This window comes from Budorcas taxicolor, chromosome 9 (assembly GCF_023091745.1).
Source record: "Budorcas taxicolor isolate Tak-1 chromosome 9, Takin1.1, whole genome shotgun sequence".
In the NCBI taxonomy this organism is placed as follows: Eukaryota; Metazoa; Chordata; class Mammalia; order Artiodactyla; family Bovidae; genus Budorcas; species Budorcas taxicolor.
This window is the reverse complement of record NC_068918.1, coordinates 82,133,138-82,151,901: the sequence shown is the minus strand read 5'-3', so window position 1 is coordinate 82,151,901 and position 18,764 is coordinate 82,133,138. Positions and strand designations below refer to the sequence as shown.

The 18,764-nt window shown below is 39.3% G+C and overlaps 1 protein-coding gene across 1 annotated transcript in view; it reads left to right on the top strand.

The window, feature by feature from the left end:
- LOC128053175 (CNK3/IPCEF1 fusion protein) overlaps positions 1-18,764 on the top strand; it is a 257,177-nt gene that overhangs the window by 221,159 nt on the left and 17,254 nt on the right. The window contains exons 17-20 of the mRNA XM_052645626.1: positions 1,645-1,703; positions 3,012-3,086; positions 3,521-3,531; positions 11,846-12,218. Coding sequence (XP_052501586.1) covers positions 1,645-1,703; positions 3,012-3,086; positions 3,521-3,531; positions 11,846-12,218 — 518 coding nt within the window. The remainder of the gene's footprint in view (positions 1-1,644; positions 1,704-3,011; positions 3,087-3,520; positions 3,532-11,845; positions 12,219-18,764) is intronic.

The following is an 18,764-nucleotide window of genomic DNA, read 5'->3' as shown; positions in this document are numbered from 1 at the left end:
AGTCTTGATGAACATTTTTCAGTTCCTCTGGCACGATCTGGGCTTGAGTCTTGGTCTAGTTTTAAGTGGCCGCTAGAGACACGTGTTTATCATGATACAAAAGGGGACTTCCTAAATGAGGCTGAAACTCATCTTGCTTCTTATAGAAAGTTCTATTTTATTTTAAAAATAAAACGCACTTTGTATTTCCTATTAAAAAAAAATTTTCTAGACCATGGCAGATTGAGGGCTGGGTAAAGATTCCTAATTTGTTGACAATTGCAGATTTGGGAATATGCAGTGTTTATGCTTTGGTGGGGGTGTAGCTGAATAGTTTATGATGCATTAATGGACTAGCAAAAATAAAACATTAAGTGAGTCAATAAGTTCATAGCATTATTATCATCATTTTGTTGATAGTTGACTTAGGCTACTTATGTTTCAAAAAAAGATTAATATGTATTATGGAATATGTTTTTAAAATAGAGAAAAGTAGAAAGAAATGGGAAATAGGTCATTTAGATTATCACTGTCCCAAAATAATATTTTTCCCTTAAATAGGTTATATCAGTTCAGTTCAGTCACTCAGTCATGTCCGACTCTTTGTGACCCCATGGATCGCAGCACGCCAGGCCTCCCTGTCCATCACCAACTCCGGAAGTTCACTCAAACTCATGTCCATTGGGGCGGTGATGCTATCCAGCCATCTCATCCTCTGTCATCCCCTTCTCCTCCTGCCCCCAATCCCTCCCAGCATCAGAGTCTTTTCCAATGAGTCAGTTCTTCACATGAGGTGGCCAAAGTATTGGAGTTTCAGCTTTAGCATCAGTCCTTCCCATGAATAGCCAGGACTGATCTCCTTTAGAATGGACTGGTTGGATCTCCTTGCAGTCCAAATAGGTTATATAGCTAGGAACATATGAAATAGATGCATTTTATGTCTTTTAAAAATTTGTATATTAAAATAAATTTCTAACTGAACCCTTGGCCTGAAGTCATAAGCCACATTTGCATTCCCTCAGGTTTGTCTAGTTCCATTTTTATCATGGATGTGTAGTTGAAATTCATTGCCAATAAAATGGTAAGTCAATGGAAGATGAGACATTGTCAATTTTACCTTATATAAAATTTTTCAAGAAATTGAAATTTTCCCCAGCTAAGGAATAACTGTGAAACTCTGGCCAGATCTTTTTCCTTATTGATATAAAGATCATGGTTTAAAAATAGATCATCATCACTTTTTGTGAAGTAAGCTTACATTTTAAGAATTAAAGAGATAGAACTTTAAAGGTCAAGTTATGAAATTCATTTGGATGGTTGTGAAAGAATTTCAAATATGCAATTACAAAACGTATATTTGTTTGTATATTTAGAATATCTACTATAGTTACCCACTTTAACTAGCTGTATAATGGGCCACCTCATTTCTTATCCTCATTTCATATCATATTGCTTATGATATGGACTGAAGTGTGAAACCAGTGGTCTTAGGTTTCCATAACACATGTTTAGGCTGTTTCTGAAAACATTTATACTGATATAGCACTATGACTTAATTTCGTTATAAAGTCTGATGCAAGACCTTCCTCTAGGGTCTAGGGTCAGGGTGAATAGGTGAGGGACCAATCTCCCTGGTCAAACGTCTACTTTCTATTTGAATTTTAGGTGGTTAAACAAATTGGGATTAGCTGAAATCCATCCTGAATCCACTTCAAAGGATGAAGGTATGTTCTATTTTCAATTTCTGAAACTTTAGCAAGCATCTGAGAATAGGGTGAAAATACAGTGTCAAGTTCTATGTAGAGCCTTGTTCTAATGAAACATATTTTGTTATTTAAAATTATCTGAAAATATATAGAGACAGACATAATGATACTGGCTCACCAACATGGAATAGAACCTCCCAGGCTGGCTAAGAATGCTTTTCACACTTCACCCACACATTAGCAGCTGTAGGCTTCATGGAGATCATAGTCAATTGCCAATGCAAATGTTTTATTGCCCCACTTGCTGAATTCTTACTCATCAGTGTGATCTCATCGTGATCTCTAGGCAGATAACTTTCAGCCCACTGTTTCCTCTCTGATATTTTAGTATTTTTACCAGGTGTGTGCCAAGACTAATTACCCTAAGTTTGCACCAGGAGCCTCAATGTCAGACTGGGACAAAGGCCATCTTTTAAGCTCAGTCTATAGCTTTCAGTGTTCAAAAGCTCCAGGGGTCTAATTCTTCTTAGTGATGCAGTTGCTCCTTAATATTGAGAAGAAAGATGTCTTTATGTGTCTGGGTCACAGAGCTGACACTATTTCTGAAATGCTCAGACCACATAAAACTCGGGAGTTAGAAGTAGGGAGTTCTTTCTTTGGAGAGCAAAATCATAGAATCTTAAATTTAGAAATGGAAAAGTGACAGCTTGTTTTAGAATAAAGAAGTATAATATGATACTGTGAAATCAGTGTCCTAACCATCTCCTTGGTCCTCTTTTCCACAAAATAAATTCTCATGGAATATTTAAAGTATTTTATAGATTGTGAGCACAAAAATAACTACACAAAACCCTCCTCCTTATCCTGTTATGTAAGGCCTTCTGTGATACGGCATCAAGCAACCTTTCAGCTTTGTTTTCCATCCTGTCCCTTAGGGAACTCGGAATACTTGGCGCCTGGGACTCACATTACTCTGTGCATCATTGATGGTTTACTTATCCTGCCATTTTCAGCTCATTAAGATTTCTATGCTCAAAGTTAATCACTGCTGATTTTATACTCCCCTAGTGTATGACTCACGGCTCTTTTGAGGAATTAGTGTTATTTTCCCTGAGCTGTGATTAGACTTCTTCCTGCCGAGTGGACACTCTTTGAGGGCAGAAACCCTAACAGAGACAAACTCTTATGTATCAGGTAGCCCACTAGATGAGGACTTTCTGAATTGGATTGGAATTGCAATAGCCAGATGGAGAAGAACCTCTGCTCATGCATATGGAATGAGTGATGACAGGGTTGAAACATTCAGCATTTTCCTTTTTGTTCTAGAATGCTACAGTGAGAGTGAACAGGAAGATCCTGAAATAGCGGTCCAGACGCCACCCCTTCATCACTCTGCAGAGAGTCTCTCTCCTTCGGTAGGTACCAAATTAGCCTGTTGCTCATCGATCAAACGTGTGAATGTCATTCCTTCCAACTGGGTAGAAACTACCTTGACTGATACATTTTTAGAGCAGGCTAAATAAAGGTATTGCCAAAAAGCAAGTGCAATTCCCAGGGTGCCATAGCAACCCATTGGTATGACAAATTTGGTGCATTTGTTTGTGACCCACAAATGTATTGTGCCCAGAGGATTCACGCTAATGCAGAGGGCTTCTAGGTAATAGGCCGATGCTTGCAAAGATTTATTTTATAACATTTATTTATACCCTACTTGTTCTCAGAAGAATTGAAAATGCCTTTTCTAGGTGCAGGCCTTGTAGTGATATAAAATGAATGTAAAGGGGGTGAAGGCAAGACCATGAAGAGAAATTTAGAATCAGAAAGAGAGCTGGAAGCCAAGAGTGGGGTTAGCACATTAACTCTGCCTATAGAATGATTCGGTATGTTCCCTAGAGAGCAGTCCAAAACTTTGGAAGCATCCAGTGTAAGTTCAGGTTATTGATGGACATTAAGACTATGAACGTGAAAGTGTTAGTCACTCAGTCATGCCTGACTCTTTGAGACCCCATGGACTGTAGCCCACCAGGCTCCTCTGTCCATAGAATTCTCCAGGCAAGAATACTGGAGTGGGTTGCCATTTCCTTCTCCAGGGGATCTTCTGACCCAGGGATGGAACCCACATCTCTTACGTTTCCAGCCTTGGCAGGGGGATTCTTTACCGCTAGCGCCACCTGGGAAGCCGCCTATAGCTTTATAGTACATGCCTTTTCCATAGTACCATGACACTTGTCCATCCATAGACCCCAGTAAGTAGAAGTTCTCATAGGTTACAGCATCTCCTTTGGCAACCAAAACTCTTCTGCCAGAATTTTATATTTTGTGGGATAAGGTTTTTAATCTTTATTTGCATTTTGCCAGTTCCTGAGTTAAAGGTGTTAATATCATTTAAATAATGAGCTCTACTGCTTTTATCTGCTGTCAGCGGAGAATTATGGTCGCATTTCTAATGTATTTGGCTAGCAGTCAAGACCAGAAATAAGTTTGTTGAATGAATGTTTATTTAAAATTTCTATTAAATAGGATTAGCCAAAGTTAAGCAAGATATAAATAAAATTAAATGTTGACTATGGTGAAATGTAGACCAATTTTTGAACTAGACATACAATATAGCCTTTCTTAATATATTCTTAGCTTTCCCTTCATGTAGACTGAATCCTCTTCTAAAGTCAGCCTTGTTGGCTTAATGGAGAAGCTTATATTTTTGTTTAGTTTTTTTTCGTCTTTGTCTCTTTCTCTCTGTGTCTCTCCTTCTATATCTCTTATGAATTATTTTAGTTCTAAAATATTGTGATTTTAAGTTTTATAAATGGCAAACTATATCACAGATTCAGTTCAGTTCAGACGCTCAGTTGTGTCCGACTCTTTGTGACCCCATGGACTGCAGTGCACCAGGCCTCCCTGTCCATCACCAACTCCTGGGGTTTACTTAAACTCATGTCCATGGAGTCGGTGATGCCATCCAACCATTTCATCCTCTGCTATCCCCTTCTCCTGCCTTCGATCTTTCCCAGCATCAGGGTCTTTTCAAATGAGTCAGCTCTTTGCATCAGGTGGCCAAAGTATTGGCGTTTACAAAGAGCTTTTTAAGGGATCTAGAACTCTACGTGGTGAATGTAAAAGCAACCACATTGCCATCTTAGATGAAGGGTCGGTTGCATTGTATGGTGATTTATTGTTGTTGTTCAGTCACTCAGTCGTGCCCGACCCTTTGCGACCTCATGGACTGCAGCACGTCAGGCTTCCCTGCCCTTCACCATCTCCCAGACTTTGCTCAAATTCATGTCCATTCAGTCGGTGATGCTATCTGACTGTCTCATCCTCTGCTGCCCCCTTCTCCTTTTGCCCTCAGTCTTTCCCAGCATCAGGGTCTTTTCCACTGAGTTGGCTCTTCTCATCAGATGGCCAAAGTATTGGAGCTTCACCTTCAGCATCAGTCCTTCCAGTGAATATTCAGGGTTGATTTCCTTTAAGATTGACTGATTTGACATCTTTGCTGTCCAAATACTATTTAGGTAGTGGTTCTCAATAAATATTAAATGGATGAATAAGCATACGCATGATAAAGTCACTTCAGTCATGTCCGACTCTTTGCAACCCTATGGACTGTAGCCCACCAGGTTTCTCTGTTCATGCAATTCTCCAGGCAAAGACACTGGAGTGGACTGACATGCCCTCCTGCAGGGAATCTTCCCAACCCAGGGACCAAACTCTAGTATCTGACAACTTCTGCATTGGCAGGTGGGTTTTTTTTTACCACTGAGCCACCTGGGAATCCTGAATAAGCATTTAAGCAGGATCAAGTTACCAGACAACACTTTTTAAAAATTAAACTTGGGAAATATTTGTAACAAATTTTTAATGATCTTTGAGCTTTTAAATCACTTTATAGCATATAAAATTAATGAGTCTGAAATATAATGAGGTCAGTTCCTTTTTTGCTGTTTTGTGGGTTTCAAAAAATCATGGGTGGTGATTTTCACAAAGGATCTTCCAAAGTGAAACCTACAGAGTCCCATCTATCTTAAGCCTGCCATAAAGCTTTCCATTTTTAATTTCTCTGTAAATAAATGGATGTCTTTTCCATTATCCATCCTGTGGGGCCTCCTCAAGAAGAATAAACATGAATAGAAATCTCTTACTTACTCAAAGACCCTGTAATATTCCTTATGCTCTTTGTGAAATGTGGTTTCACCCATGAGAAGCATAGGTCCAAACTGGTCTGGTGCTGAAATCTTACTGTTTATAGAAATCAAAATGATTGAACATAGAATTAAAACTTTAATTCAAGATTTTATCATTTTTGAAATAATTTTCTAGAATAGTATTTATTTTATACTCATGAATTCATTATTCCAAAATAAAAGTTCATTACCCCAAAATTTAAAAAAAAAAAAAAAACTTGGGAAAGATTTGGGTGTTTGGGAGTTTGGTTTTATTTTGTCTTCTTTACTTGTCTAGGCTTAGATAGTTCAGTCATGGCTAGCCTATGCCAGATTCAGCCAAAACAATATTTGCTCCTGCTCTGTACAAACATTACCATAATTTTAAAAATTTCATCTGTTTAAATAAAAAGCCTAAGTGTTATTTTAACCAAGTGTCTAGCATGTCTGCTTTTCAGAAACAAGAGAAAACAAAAACAAAATCTGCCTGGGATATATGTGAGCAGCAGCAACACATTCTGTTTCTAAGGAACATAAAATCTAACTGTTGAACATTTATCTATTTCTAATACATTCCTTCAGAAAAATAATGTTAGCCTTAGTGGCCTTCCAGACAATGCTTAACTTAGAACTTTAAGGAATAACATGTGATTGACATTTGGAATAACATTCTAAACACTGCTCCCATTTCAGTGACCTAACTTAGTGGTCTCACATCCATCCTTTTATCTATTTGTATTGAAACAAGCATTCCCTGGGCTCCTACTATAACATTAGGTAAGACTATGATCATATAAGCTCAGCATTAAGAAAACTAAGATCATGGCATTCCATCCCATCACTTCATGGCAGATAGAAGGGGAAAAAGTGGAAGGAGTGACAGAGTTTATTTTCTTGGGCTCCAAAACCACTGCAGATGGTGACTGCAGCCATGCAATTAAAAGGTGCTTGCTCCTTGGAAGGAAACCCATGATGAATCTAGACAGCACATTAAAAAGTGCAGACATTACTTTGCTGACCATTAAGGACTTTGATGTTTTGAGTTCCTCAGCGTTTGGGCATTTTGAGCAGAGAAGTGATGTGATCAATGTCCATTTTGAAAGGACCACTCAGGCTGCCATGTAGGAGTGACCTGTGAGATAGGGAGAAAGTCCAGAAGCAAAGGAATCTAAGGAAAAGTGTGCAGTCATCTAGTGTGAGAAGTGAGGATTGGGGTCAGGGTATAGTTGAGAGATAGAATGGTTGGATTTTGAACATAGTTCGAAAACCAATTGGTGGATCAGATATGAGAGAAACTGAGAAGATACTATCATCCCAGATTTAAACAGCTCATGGAAATTATTTTAGCATCATAGTCCTTATATTTTAACACTTTTCAGAAGTACAGTTCCTTTATATCCAAAAGATGGGGGGAAAATCAACTAAAACAAATCAAAGAAGCAATAAGTAGAAACAAACTCTGCACATCGTGGCTCATTGGCCAGTGGCAGAGGAAGAGATCAGAGATTAAACACAAAAAGGGTAAAAACAGTTCTAGAAATTCAAATTTAATCTTACTAGGATAGCTCTTGCACAATTGTTTACTAAAGGACACGATCTTTCATTACGTGTACTATATATAATAATAGAAATGTTTGTAAGGGAGATAGTATGGATGAAAAAAACGTGGATTTAAAATTATTTGTGCATTACTTTTGTATTTTCATGTACTTTGACTAATGTTGCTTAAGATTTATATGCTGACTCACTCCTTTCTAATTACAGGCTTTGGGTGGCCATTTTAAACTCTTTTTTTGCCATGTCATGCTTGTGCTTTAAAAACAATTCAAAGGAAAGAATTTTAGAGCTAATCAGCTTTTTAACTAAGCTTCTTCAGTGATTAAAAGTGTCCTATACAGAAACTGGGGACAACCAGTATTGATTATTTTATTTAATAATGCACGTAGTTTCCTCGTGAAAACTAAGATTTAAAAATGTCCTGTATTTTCTCATTAAAAAATAGCATTTTAAAACCCAATTGTTCTCTAATAAGTGAAACAGCATGCAATTATTAATCAATAATAAATAAAATAATTTTGTTTGAGATGATGCAGACATTTGTGGGACTATTGGCATTGCAACCAGTAATTCTGGATCCTGGGATTAGGCACTTTACAGAGAATTTCAGGGTGCTCCTGAGTAAGAGACTGAACTTCTCTGGGCACTTCTCTTACACATAGCTGGCTGTCTAGACCAGTCTTTGTAGCGTTAGTTTATTTGCTGTTGTTTGGTCGCTAAGTCATGTCTGACTCTTTTGTGAAAGTATGGATTATAGCCTGCTAGGCTCTTTTGTCCATGAGATTTCCCAGACAAGAATACTGGAGTGGTTGCCATTTCCTTCTCCAGCGGTCTTCCCAACCCAGGGATTGAACCGCATCTTTTGAGTCTCCTGCATTGACAGGTGAATTTTTTACTGCTGAGCCAGCTGGGCAGCCCTTTTAGTTTATTACCAACTACTAATTTATTCATGTCAGGCACCAATGCAAAAAAATGGAGATGCAAAAATGATTAAAAACAGCCTTCTCTCAAGTAACTCACCAATAAAGAGGAACAAGTTGTTCAACAATTACAGTAATAGTTGACAAATAAAATTATATTCCACCTGGTATAATAGAAGTAAGCATGGGAGAACCAGGTAAAGATGCCTGCCTCTCCCTGAGGCAACCAGTGAAGGCTTCCAGGAGGAGCTAGCTCTCGGATGGATGCTTGAATGGTTCATAGAAGGCAATGAGCTAAAAGTTCTCTGTTTGACTTGTAGTTATGGGTAGCTAGAGAGTCATAGAAATAATGAATCGAGTTTAGCACTGCAGGGTTTGCAAAGCTCATTCCCTTATTGATTCTCTGCGGCAGCACTCCAGGAAACTTTAGATTTGTGTCAATCTTTCTTTGAATGAAAATTCCCTCTGACTTGGTACATATCATTTTTTTCTCATTTGTTTGTCCTTCTTTCTAGTTCTTTTCTTATTCTCTTTTGCCCCTCACCCTTCTTTTCTCTGTTCAAAAATCAACTTTATAAATGCTACATGATGCTGGAAAAAATGGATTGGAAGCATTTGCTGTGTGTTTGAGGAGTACCACAACAGAGTACATTTCCTAGAAATTTCTGATGCTCATTGACTACGTCCTTCATTCTTTTAAGCAGAGTTTTTAGGTTCAAAAAAGGCTTATGAAAAATGCTGCAGCAACAGCTTTTTGCACAGATAGCTTATTTTGCTATAATCAAATTACAGTAGTATCAGCAGGAGCAACAGGAAAAGCTTGTGCTTGGTCTCTTTTCAGAAAAGGAAACTGATCACACTGAAGCCAAGTTTGACTAAAATAGCTCACAATAGGGCACCATGTCAGGACTGGGACTGAATGTGTATTTTTGTTAATATTTATTCTGTAGATCATGTTAAAGAGTAAACAAGTCTTGGCATTTATTTGGGCAGTTTGGTAGGGGGTGTAGTAACTCCTTCAGATCGCTAGGGTTCCCTTTTGTTGTTGTAGTTGTTTTTTAGTGAATTGCAGATCTTGGCTCTCCCAGCTAAGTGATCTAGGTGGTTGAAGGCAGCCAGTTTGAAAGCTCATTGACATTCCTGAAAGGAAAGTTTTCATGTCACGCCAAACATGTTGTTATTAGGAAGACGTGTGTGATGAGTTAGTATCCTCAAGCAGTTCAGTTCAGTCGCTCAGTCTGACTCTTTGTGACCCCATGGACTGTAGCACACCCGGCTTCCCAGTCCATCACCACTCCTAGACCTTGCTTAAACTCACATCCATCGAGTTGGTGATGCCATCCAACCATCTCCTCTTCTGTTATCTCCTTCTGCCATCAATCTTTCCCAGCATCAGGGTCTTTTCCAATGAGTCAGTTCTTCACATCAGGTGGCCAAAGTATTGAAGCTTTAGCTTCAGCCTCAGTCTTTTCAATGAATATTGAGGATTGATTTCCTATAAAATTGACTGGTTGGATCTCCTTGAAGTCCAAGGAACTCTCAAGAGTCTTCTCCAACACCACAGTTCAAAAGTATCAATTCTTCAGTGCTCCGCTTTCTTTATGGTCCAATTCTCACATCCATACATGACTACTGGAAAAACCACAGCTGTGACTAGACAGACCTTTGATGGCAAAGTAATGTTTCTGTTTTTTTAATATGCTGTCTAGGCTGGTCATAGCTTTTCTTCCAAGGAGCAAGTGTCTTTGAATTTCATGGCTGCAGTCACCATCTGTAGTGATTTTGGAGCCCAGGAAAATAAAGTCTGTCACTGTTTCCATTGTTTCCCCATCTATTTGCCATGAAGTGATGGGACCAGATGCCATGATCTTCGTTTTCTGAATGTTGAGTTTTAAGCCAGTTTTTTCACTTAGTATCTTAACTAGATGCCTTAGTGCCATGGCTCAGTGGGTAAAGAACCCGCCTGTAATGCAGGAGACACAGGTTCCATCCCTACGTCAGGAAGATCTCCTGGAGGAGGAAATGGAAATCCATTCCACTATTCTTGCTTGGAAAATTCCATGGACAGAGGAGCCTGGCGGGCTATAGTACAAAGAGTTGCAAAGAGCTAGACATGACTGAGTGACTAAAAATGCATGCTTCTTATTTATTTATTGCTTATTTGACAACCCATGTCTAGCTTGCAGCTAGCTAGGCACTCATTGGATATTTACTGATTTTTCCATGAGAACATAAAGCTTAGAAGCTGCAAAATTCTTGGGGACATATTAATTTAGAGCAAAGTCAACTATCCTGAATTAGTTGCAATCATTCTGAGTTTTTGGGGAGAGGATCCTACTTTGCTTTTTGGCTTTTTCCCTCTAACAGTCTCCTCCCTACCACTTCCTCCACTTCCTTGGAGTTCTGAATGCTTGAAATTGACAGCAGTATCTCATAGAATGATGTAATGAAACAGAACCATAACACAGACTTCTCTGTCTTATCTGTCACTGGAGATATAGGGTAACCCCAGAGCACTGGTATTTAGACTTTTGGATTGTTATTGAATGATAGAATTATAAGTGGAGGACCAGCATCTAATCGCCAAATCTTTATTTTGCTATGCAGAACATTTAAAAAGCTCTGAAAAGACAAAAGGTAATAGCTACCATTACCATTTTCCAAAAGAAAGCATATGTTTTAATGCCAATATATAATAAAGATAAAATGTCAGAATAAATGAAGTCCTTCCCAAGAGAGGACATTGGTGTTGTTGCATTGAAAGACTGGTGAAAATTTTTCCAAGGTTGTCATTCACCCTTGAATTTTATGTCAACAACTGCTTTCAGAAGACCCTACATCTTCAACCCATTTCTCGTAGTTCTTGGTTTCCTTTAATGAATTAGGACCCTGCATACGTATTCTTGTCTTTTTTGGAGAAAGCTTATCGACATTTTAAAATTATTGAAGAGTGAATGAGTTAACATTAGTTCACCTAATTATGTAGTTATGAGCTGACACTGGTCATGTGCTAAAGAATATCTGAAAAATATTTGAGAGTATAAATCTATGTGTTTTGCCTACATCACTGGTCTTCCATTCACTTCGCATTATTATGCTTCCTGTTTGGCTCCAGCTTTTTCTTTCTTTTAATCACCTTTCTTAAGAGTTTTTGCCCAATCAGTGAAAATTCAGTGATAGATTGTAATATACTTTTTGCTCAAAGTGTCCTTCAGTGTTCCAGAGAATTCCCCAAAGAGGTCTTTTAAGTATCTGGAGAGCATTGAAGGACAGAGTAAATCATGATACAGAGATTTTTTTCAGATCCTAGAGTCATGAATTCAAAGTTATACAAATTGATTTGGGAAAACGGCATCATCATGCCTATCACACAGGTTTGAACACCATCTAATTTTCTTTCAACTCTTTTATTATTGGTCCCTTTTTGAAACACTGGCCTACCTTCATTGAAAGTGAAAAGTAGAGAATGCTGACTTAATCATACTTTATTTCATGCTCTTTTGGTTTTCTTTGTGAAAAATAGGCTGCACAGCAGGCATCTTCATCTTCACCCAAATTGAGTGAAACATCACGTTCTTTCTCTTCCATGGAAAACATAAAAAAGACTCCCAGCAGTTTGTCTTCCTCCATATCGAGAGAAAGACAGTCCTGGATTGACATGGTTAGCAGCTCATCTGCCGCTGAAGGTATGGGAAAGCCTGTGACATGTGCTGTGCAGCTGCTCTCACCTGCCCCCTCAGAGGCAAACGGCCGCGGGGCCCTGGAAAACAACGCTGATGCATCAGAAAGTGGATTTTTGAACTCTCTGTCAAGTGATGATACTTCTTCCTTGAATAGCAATGTCAACCATCTTACCGTCCCAGATAAGCCTACTGGATCAAAGATGACAGACAGAGGTAAAAGCAAGAAATTATTATTTTTTTAACATCATTTTATTTATTTATTTTTGGCTGTGCTGGGTCTTTGTTGCTCTGCAGGCTGCTTTCTCTAGTTGCAGCGAGCTGAGGCCACTCTCCAGCTGTGGTGTGTGGGCGTCTCCATATGGTGGCTTCTCTTGTTGCAGAGCACAGGGTCTAGGTCATGTGGGCTCAGCACTTGTGGCTCCCGGGCTCCAGAGCACAGACTCAATAGCGGTGGCACACGGGCTGAGTTGCTCCGTGGCATGTGGGATCCTTCTGGAGTAAGGATTGAGCCCGTGTACTGGGCTGGTTCCCTCACCACTTGTAAGGAGGTCCTGGAGATGGAATAGGAGCAGCAACTTAGCCAAGTGGGTTCTAGGCCTCCGGCTTCTGCCCAGGCTCCCCCTGCTGTGTTCCCAGGAATGAGCCGAGGTCCTGATGGGCAGATTCTTTGCCACTGAGCCACCAGGGAAGCCCTAAAAATTTATTTACTCTTTTCAGAGAATGAGTATTTGTATGTGGGTGTAGAACGCTAATGTGGATTATAGAAACAATGCTGAAAGTCATGAATGATTTGATAATTACAGTCAAGTGAGGGGAAGTCCGGAGGTTACTTCTGTAGAGGGGGTTGCACGTGGAAAACTCCAGCTTCAAGGCCATTCATTGCCCACTGTGTGTGTGCTTCGTCGCGCAGTCGTGTCTGATTCTTGCAACCCCGTAGACTGTAGCCCACCAGGCTCCTCTGTCCATGGGATTCTCTAGGCAAGAATTCTGGAGTGGGTTGCCATTTCCTCTTCCAGTCCGACTCTTTAGGACCCCATAGACTGTAGCCTTCCAGGCTGCTCTGTCCATGGAATTTTCTAGGCAAGGATACTGGAGTGGGTTGCCACTCCCTTCTCCAGCTCACTAACCAAATGCTTGCAACTATGAGACATGTGTTCACAAAATAATGATACCTTTTCACCAATCTGAGATAAAGTTTGAGTTTTCTTTGTTTTTTGTTTTAATTAATTATTTTTTGAAGGATAATTGCTTTACAGATTTTTGTTATTTTCTGTCAAACCTCAACATGAATCAGCCGTAGGTTGTTTTTGTTTTTGTTTGGTCCCATGCCCTCTGCTCTGGAGCTCATGGTGACTAGATCAACATTTTGTAGATGACATCACCTCCTTTGTTCGAAACATGCACAGAGCAACCACCTTCCCTGAGCTATCACCACAGACGAGGGCTGGGTCCTAAGCTGGTTGGCTCCTGAGGTGCCTGCCCATGTAGTTAACAGGAAGAGGCAATCTGTGTGTACTTCAGAGGGCATCACTAGAACTTTAAAACCAAAAGAGAGTACAGCTTATGTGTTAAAAAAAGAAAAAAGAATCATTTTAAATCTTAGCAAAAGAAAGAGTTACTGGAGTATAGAAATGAAGAGTGTGAGCCTTAATGTTGTTGTTCAGTCTCCAAGTTGTGTCCGATTCTTTGCGACCCCTTGGACCACAGTGCGCCAGGTGTCACTGTCCTCCACTGTCTCCCAGAGTTTCCTCAAGTTCATGTCCATTGAGTTGGTGATGCTCTCTGATACTTCTTAATACTCCATGGTAATTGGTCCTTATCTTTTATCCAGACTAACTTTAAAAAAATGATTAGTTTTCAATCATGACTGCTTGTTCCTAACAGTCTGTGCCTTATTCTTTCCACTGTCAGACAAGCTTACCTGATAAAAGATACTTAAAAATGAGAAAATGACGAGTTGACTGGCTAAATCTCCAGCGTCGCCAGCCACGGTGGTCTGATGGTGTAAATGACTGCTTCGCCCTCTCTCCCAGGTTCATCAGGGACAATTCTTTAAGTTCTCAAATTTTTATATGTACCCTATTAATTTGATATTTTGTATCAGAGTAATTTTGGAGAAAGAGGAGGCACCCCACTCCAGTATTCCTCCCTGAAGAATTTCATGGACAGAGGAGACTGGTGGGCTACAGTCCATGGGGTTGCAAAAAATTGGACATGACTGAAGCAACTTAACGTAGCACAGCACATCAGAATAATTTAGGCCAAGGATTAGAACTCTACAGACCTTGGTGTGTATGTGTGTGTGTGTGTGTGTGTGTGTGTGTGTGTACAGCATCTATTTGGATTCTTAGACCGGGAACTCATTCTCCAAGTCACCACAGTTGTCACCACGCCCTGTGGCCTTATCTGAAGATGCTTCACACAGTTAAATTACCTGCTGGGCCCCTGATGACATTATATTTTCAGGAGAGCTTGAGAATAGGCTATTTTATTTTGTTAATTTATTTAGTTTCTGGCCATACTTCTGAGGCATGTGGGATCTTATTTCCCTGACTTCACTTGTGACTCAGATGGTAAAGAATCTGCGTGCAGTGCAGGAAACCAGCATTTGATCCCTGAGTTGGGAAGATCCCCTGGAGAAGACAATGGCAACCCACTCCAGTATTCTTGCCTGGAGAGTTCCACTGATAGAGGAGCCTGGTGGGCTACAGTCCATGGGGTCGCAAAGAGTCAGACACGACTGAGTGACTAACACTTTCACTTTTAGGGATCGAACCCATACTCCCTCCATTGGAAGTTTGGAGTCTTAATCATTGGGAAGTCCCCATCTGATGGCATTTTTGTTGGATACCCTTAATTAATGCTAATGATCTACTTTACATTAGTAAATAAAGTTATTGCCAAAATAACCTGCCTCTAGAGGTGAATGAGGTTGGGTAGGGGGAGAATGGAAATAGCACCACTGATGAGTAAGGGGAGATGGGTTACTATTGGACTGTACAGGATAGAAGGCAGGAGACTCAGGCTGGCCTCAGCTTGGGGAGGTGCTGTCATATGAAGGTACTGGGCTTAATTTGAAAGTTCAAAATTGATGTAAATTTTGAGGCCAATGGTTCACGTAAAAAGGAAATAATTTTCAGTTCAACATTAGAAACTGTTTAACACTGAGAATTGTTCAAAACTGAACAGGCTCTTTGGAAAGTAATGTGTTCCTCATCACTGAAGGTGTTTACTCTTTCTGAGACAACCATTTTCATTGGGTATTAATTGCATATTGTATGTTGATTACAATTTTTGGCCTTATGAAGATATACTAAAGAGGGAATTTAAGGATCTTGAACTAGATTGCCTCTAATGTGATATTTAGAAGATCCTTCCAGATACAGGATAGGTGGAACTAAAAAAAAAAAAAAGAAAAGGACCATATTTACTCTTTCCTGTTACCAACTCTTACTTTAATCATTGGACCATTGGTAGGACTAAAAAGTTTCATGCATGCACAAACAAGCTTGCACACATGCACACACACACGGCATTTAGGATGAGGATGGCTTCAGAAGCAAATGAGAATAAAATTCCATTCTCGTTCATTCTCAAGAGGTAACTCTGCAGATTGAGTTTTCCTTTAGGATGAATGATTTGATAGTCACAGGAAGATGCCTGCAGTTCTTGTCCGTGTCTAATGTCATTCTGGGCATGCGTATGCTGCAGAGCCTGGCTGAGTACCAACAGGTCTTTTAATCTCCAAAGGAAGAAACCAGGTATTTTAACATTTTGAGTTAGGTGCAGAGTGACAATTGAAATCCGTATGCTTCTTCACACAGCTCCACACAAAGGTATTCCTTTGGGTAGAAAGGAAGAGAAAATAAAACTATTTTTCCCCTCATTGATTTGTTGGCATTTGCCATATGGTACAGAATGTTTGCTGATGCTTTTCTCCTGCTGCTGGGGATTTGGTCAAATTCCCAGCAGAGTTAAACCACAGAAAGTCATTGCTATGGAAACAGCAACCCAGTTTTTGCTTGCGTTTGCGATGACATGTTGAGTAATCAGGTTGCGTATTTGTGTATGTGTGTGTGTGTGTGTGTGTGTTTTACATATGTGTTTGTGTGTTGGAAAAGAGGTAGCTTTTCATCTTTCTGACTTCTAAAAATTATTATTTTTTATCTTCAAATTAAAAAAGAAAAGTGCTAAAAGTCCTGCGTCTGAAATATGGTTCAGGATGCTTTTATTAACATGACAGGGATTGAAGTTTCAACAAAGTCTATGATAGAAGTTAGGATTTTAGATTAAGTCCCAGTCTCAAGATGTGTTTGCTGGAGAAAGAGGCTTTTATCCTAGAAAAGATTCTTAAAGGTTAATAACAGCCCAGAAATAAGCAGACAGCATATATTATAGCTTTCTTTTTATTTAGACAATGAGAGAAATATTTTACAGTTGGTATGCAATTAAAACTGTAGTTGCTAGAATTTTATACTGAAGTTAAACCCTTTTAGACATCTTCTTCCACAGAGTAAGCTAGTTAAACAATACATGGTGTTAATTGCATCCTGTTGCCTTTCCACGTTGGTAGATCCAGAGGTCTTCAGACTCTTCACTGAGTCTTTCCACAAAGCAAAGCAGGGAAAGAGATGATGAGGTTAATGGAATGTTCCTGTCAGCTCAGTTTTACTCTGTCCTGTTTCTTTTCTTTTATGAAAGGTTATTTGGCCCGTGACTCATGCCTGTGTGATGATGACTCACATTGTATTTTTCTACTTATATTATGTCGACAGTGTGAGACAGTTATACTTACTCCATGAATGAAGTGGCCATTCCCTGGATGCTGACAAGCTGAATAATCAGTAATAAGTGTGTGTGCTAAGTTGTGTCTGACTCTTTGTGGCCCCATGAACTGTAGCCTGCCAGGCTCCTCTGTTCATGGGATTCTCCAGGCAAGAACACTGAGTGGGTTGCCATGGCCTCCTCAATCAGTAATAAGACTAATACCCAATTTATGCAAATAAATTGTTAAGTAGAAGTACAGCAAGATTGAATGTGGGAAGCATTTTGAATAGATTGCATTTTTAATGAAGATATACACATAACTAGAGGATGCATGACACCCCAGGAAAGTAACATAAATGAGCCAGATTTAGAATTTAGCAATTACCCCAAACCTGACCAAATACCAGTTTGTGCATGCTGATGTTTTTTGTCTGCTTAGAGTATGAGCAGATGTAGAAATTTTTTGTCTGCATTAACTATTTTACCTATCCAAGGTGCTCTTATGATTGGAAGAATACATTTTAAAAACAAATGGAATCTTTGTTTTAAAAATGTAAAAAGCTAGTTATTAGAATCTTGGGTAATGAGCTCAACCTCAGGTTATTTCTGAAAATCGCTGCCACACAGGCAATAATAATAAAACAGAAGAACAGCAAACACTAAGGGTCTCCCAATGGACTAAGTTTATTCTTATCAATGAAAGCCATGATACAGTACAGGGGTACTGAGTTATCTTGCTTAATAGAAACATCAAATATCCGTGATAGAATATTAGTAGATATCTGACTGGTAGAGAAGGTAAATCAAATATAGGAAAATATGGGAAACCAAAGTAAAATTAGTCTCAGAGTTACAGAAACACAAGATTATACTTGGTTTACACCCAAATGCTGTCTCTGACTTTCTCTCAATCTGTTTGATTTTTCTCTTATAGAATTTCCTGTACCTGCCATCATTTTTTGAGACCCTGACTTTGCATTCTCCATTTCTGTGCCTTTATACCTTTGTTGTCTTTGGGGTCCAGCCTACCCTGATAGCTCCTGATGTGAACTGGTTCATTATCCCTAGGTGCCCGGTTCAAACGCCCAAGCAGAGAATCTGATTCTCCAGCCTGTGTCTTAAGTTGCTGACCAGCTTATGAATTTCCTCTCCTAGGACTGAGTGCCCTGTGAGAACAGAATTTAAGGTATAAAACCTGGGCACCTCAGAAGCAGAGGCTTTGGGTGGAGACTTTTCCCTTGGAAGACAGAGTAGAGGGGCCAGGGATCTGAGCCTTGGCCTTGCCAGCTACTGTCTTGATGATTATGCATTATCTGACTTGAAATCCTCTTCCTTGAACTTCATTCAAAGACAGTGTATCAAGTATTTTTATAGCATAAAGCATAGTGTTTAAGGCAATGAGCTTCGGGTCAGAACTTAGACTTGTTTCTTTGTGAATTTGGTCCAAGTTTTTAATCTTTCTGTGTCTTGACATTCTCTCCTTTATACTAGGATTAGTAAGACTTCCTTGTAGGGTTGTTACAAAGGTATTAAGATAATGTTGGTATAGTAGTTAACACAGTGCCTGTTACACAGTTAAAAGTTCAGTACATGAAAGCTGTTTCCACCAGCATCAACAGAAGCAGAGATAAATAGTTAATCTGTCTCTAAAATTATACTATACTAATATTCTTGGTTAGTAGTATCCTTATGAGTAAGATAAGTTGTCCAGATTTATCTTAGTTGCATAAAGTAAATTTGTGTCATTATGATTCTAAATTTGACTGTCATTATGTAGAGTTGTCAGAATCATTAATTAGAGGAAGCCTATAAAATCCTTTTAATCTCTTTGCATCAGGTGCTATTGTCGTGTCCAATTCTTTGAAGCCCCGTGGACTATATAGCCTTCCAGGCTCCTCTGTCCATGGGATTCTCCAGGCAAGAATACTGGAGTGGGTTGCCATTTCCTTCTCCAGGGGATCTTCCTGACCCAGGGATTGAACCCACATCTAC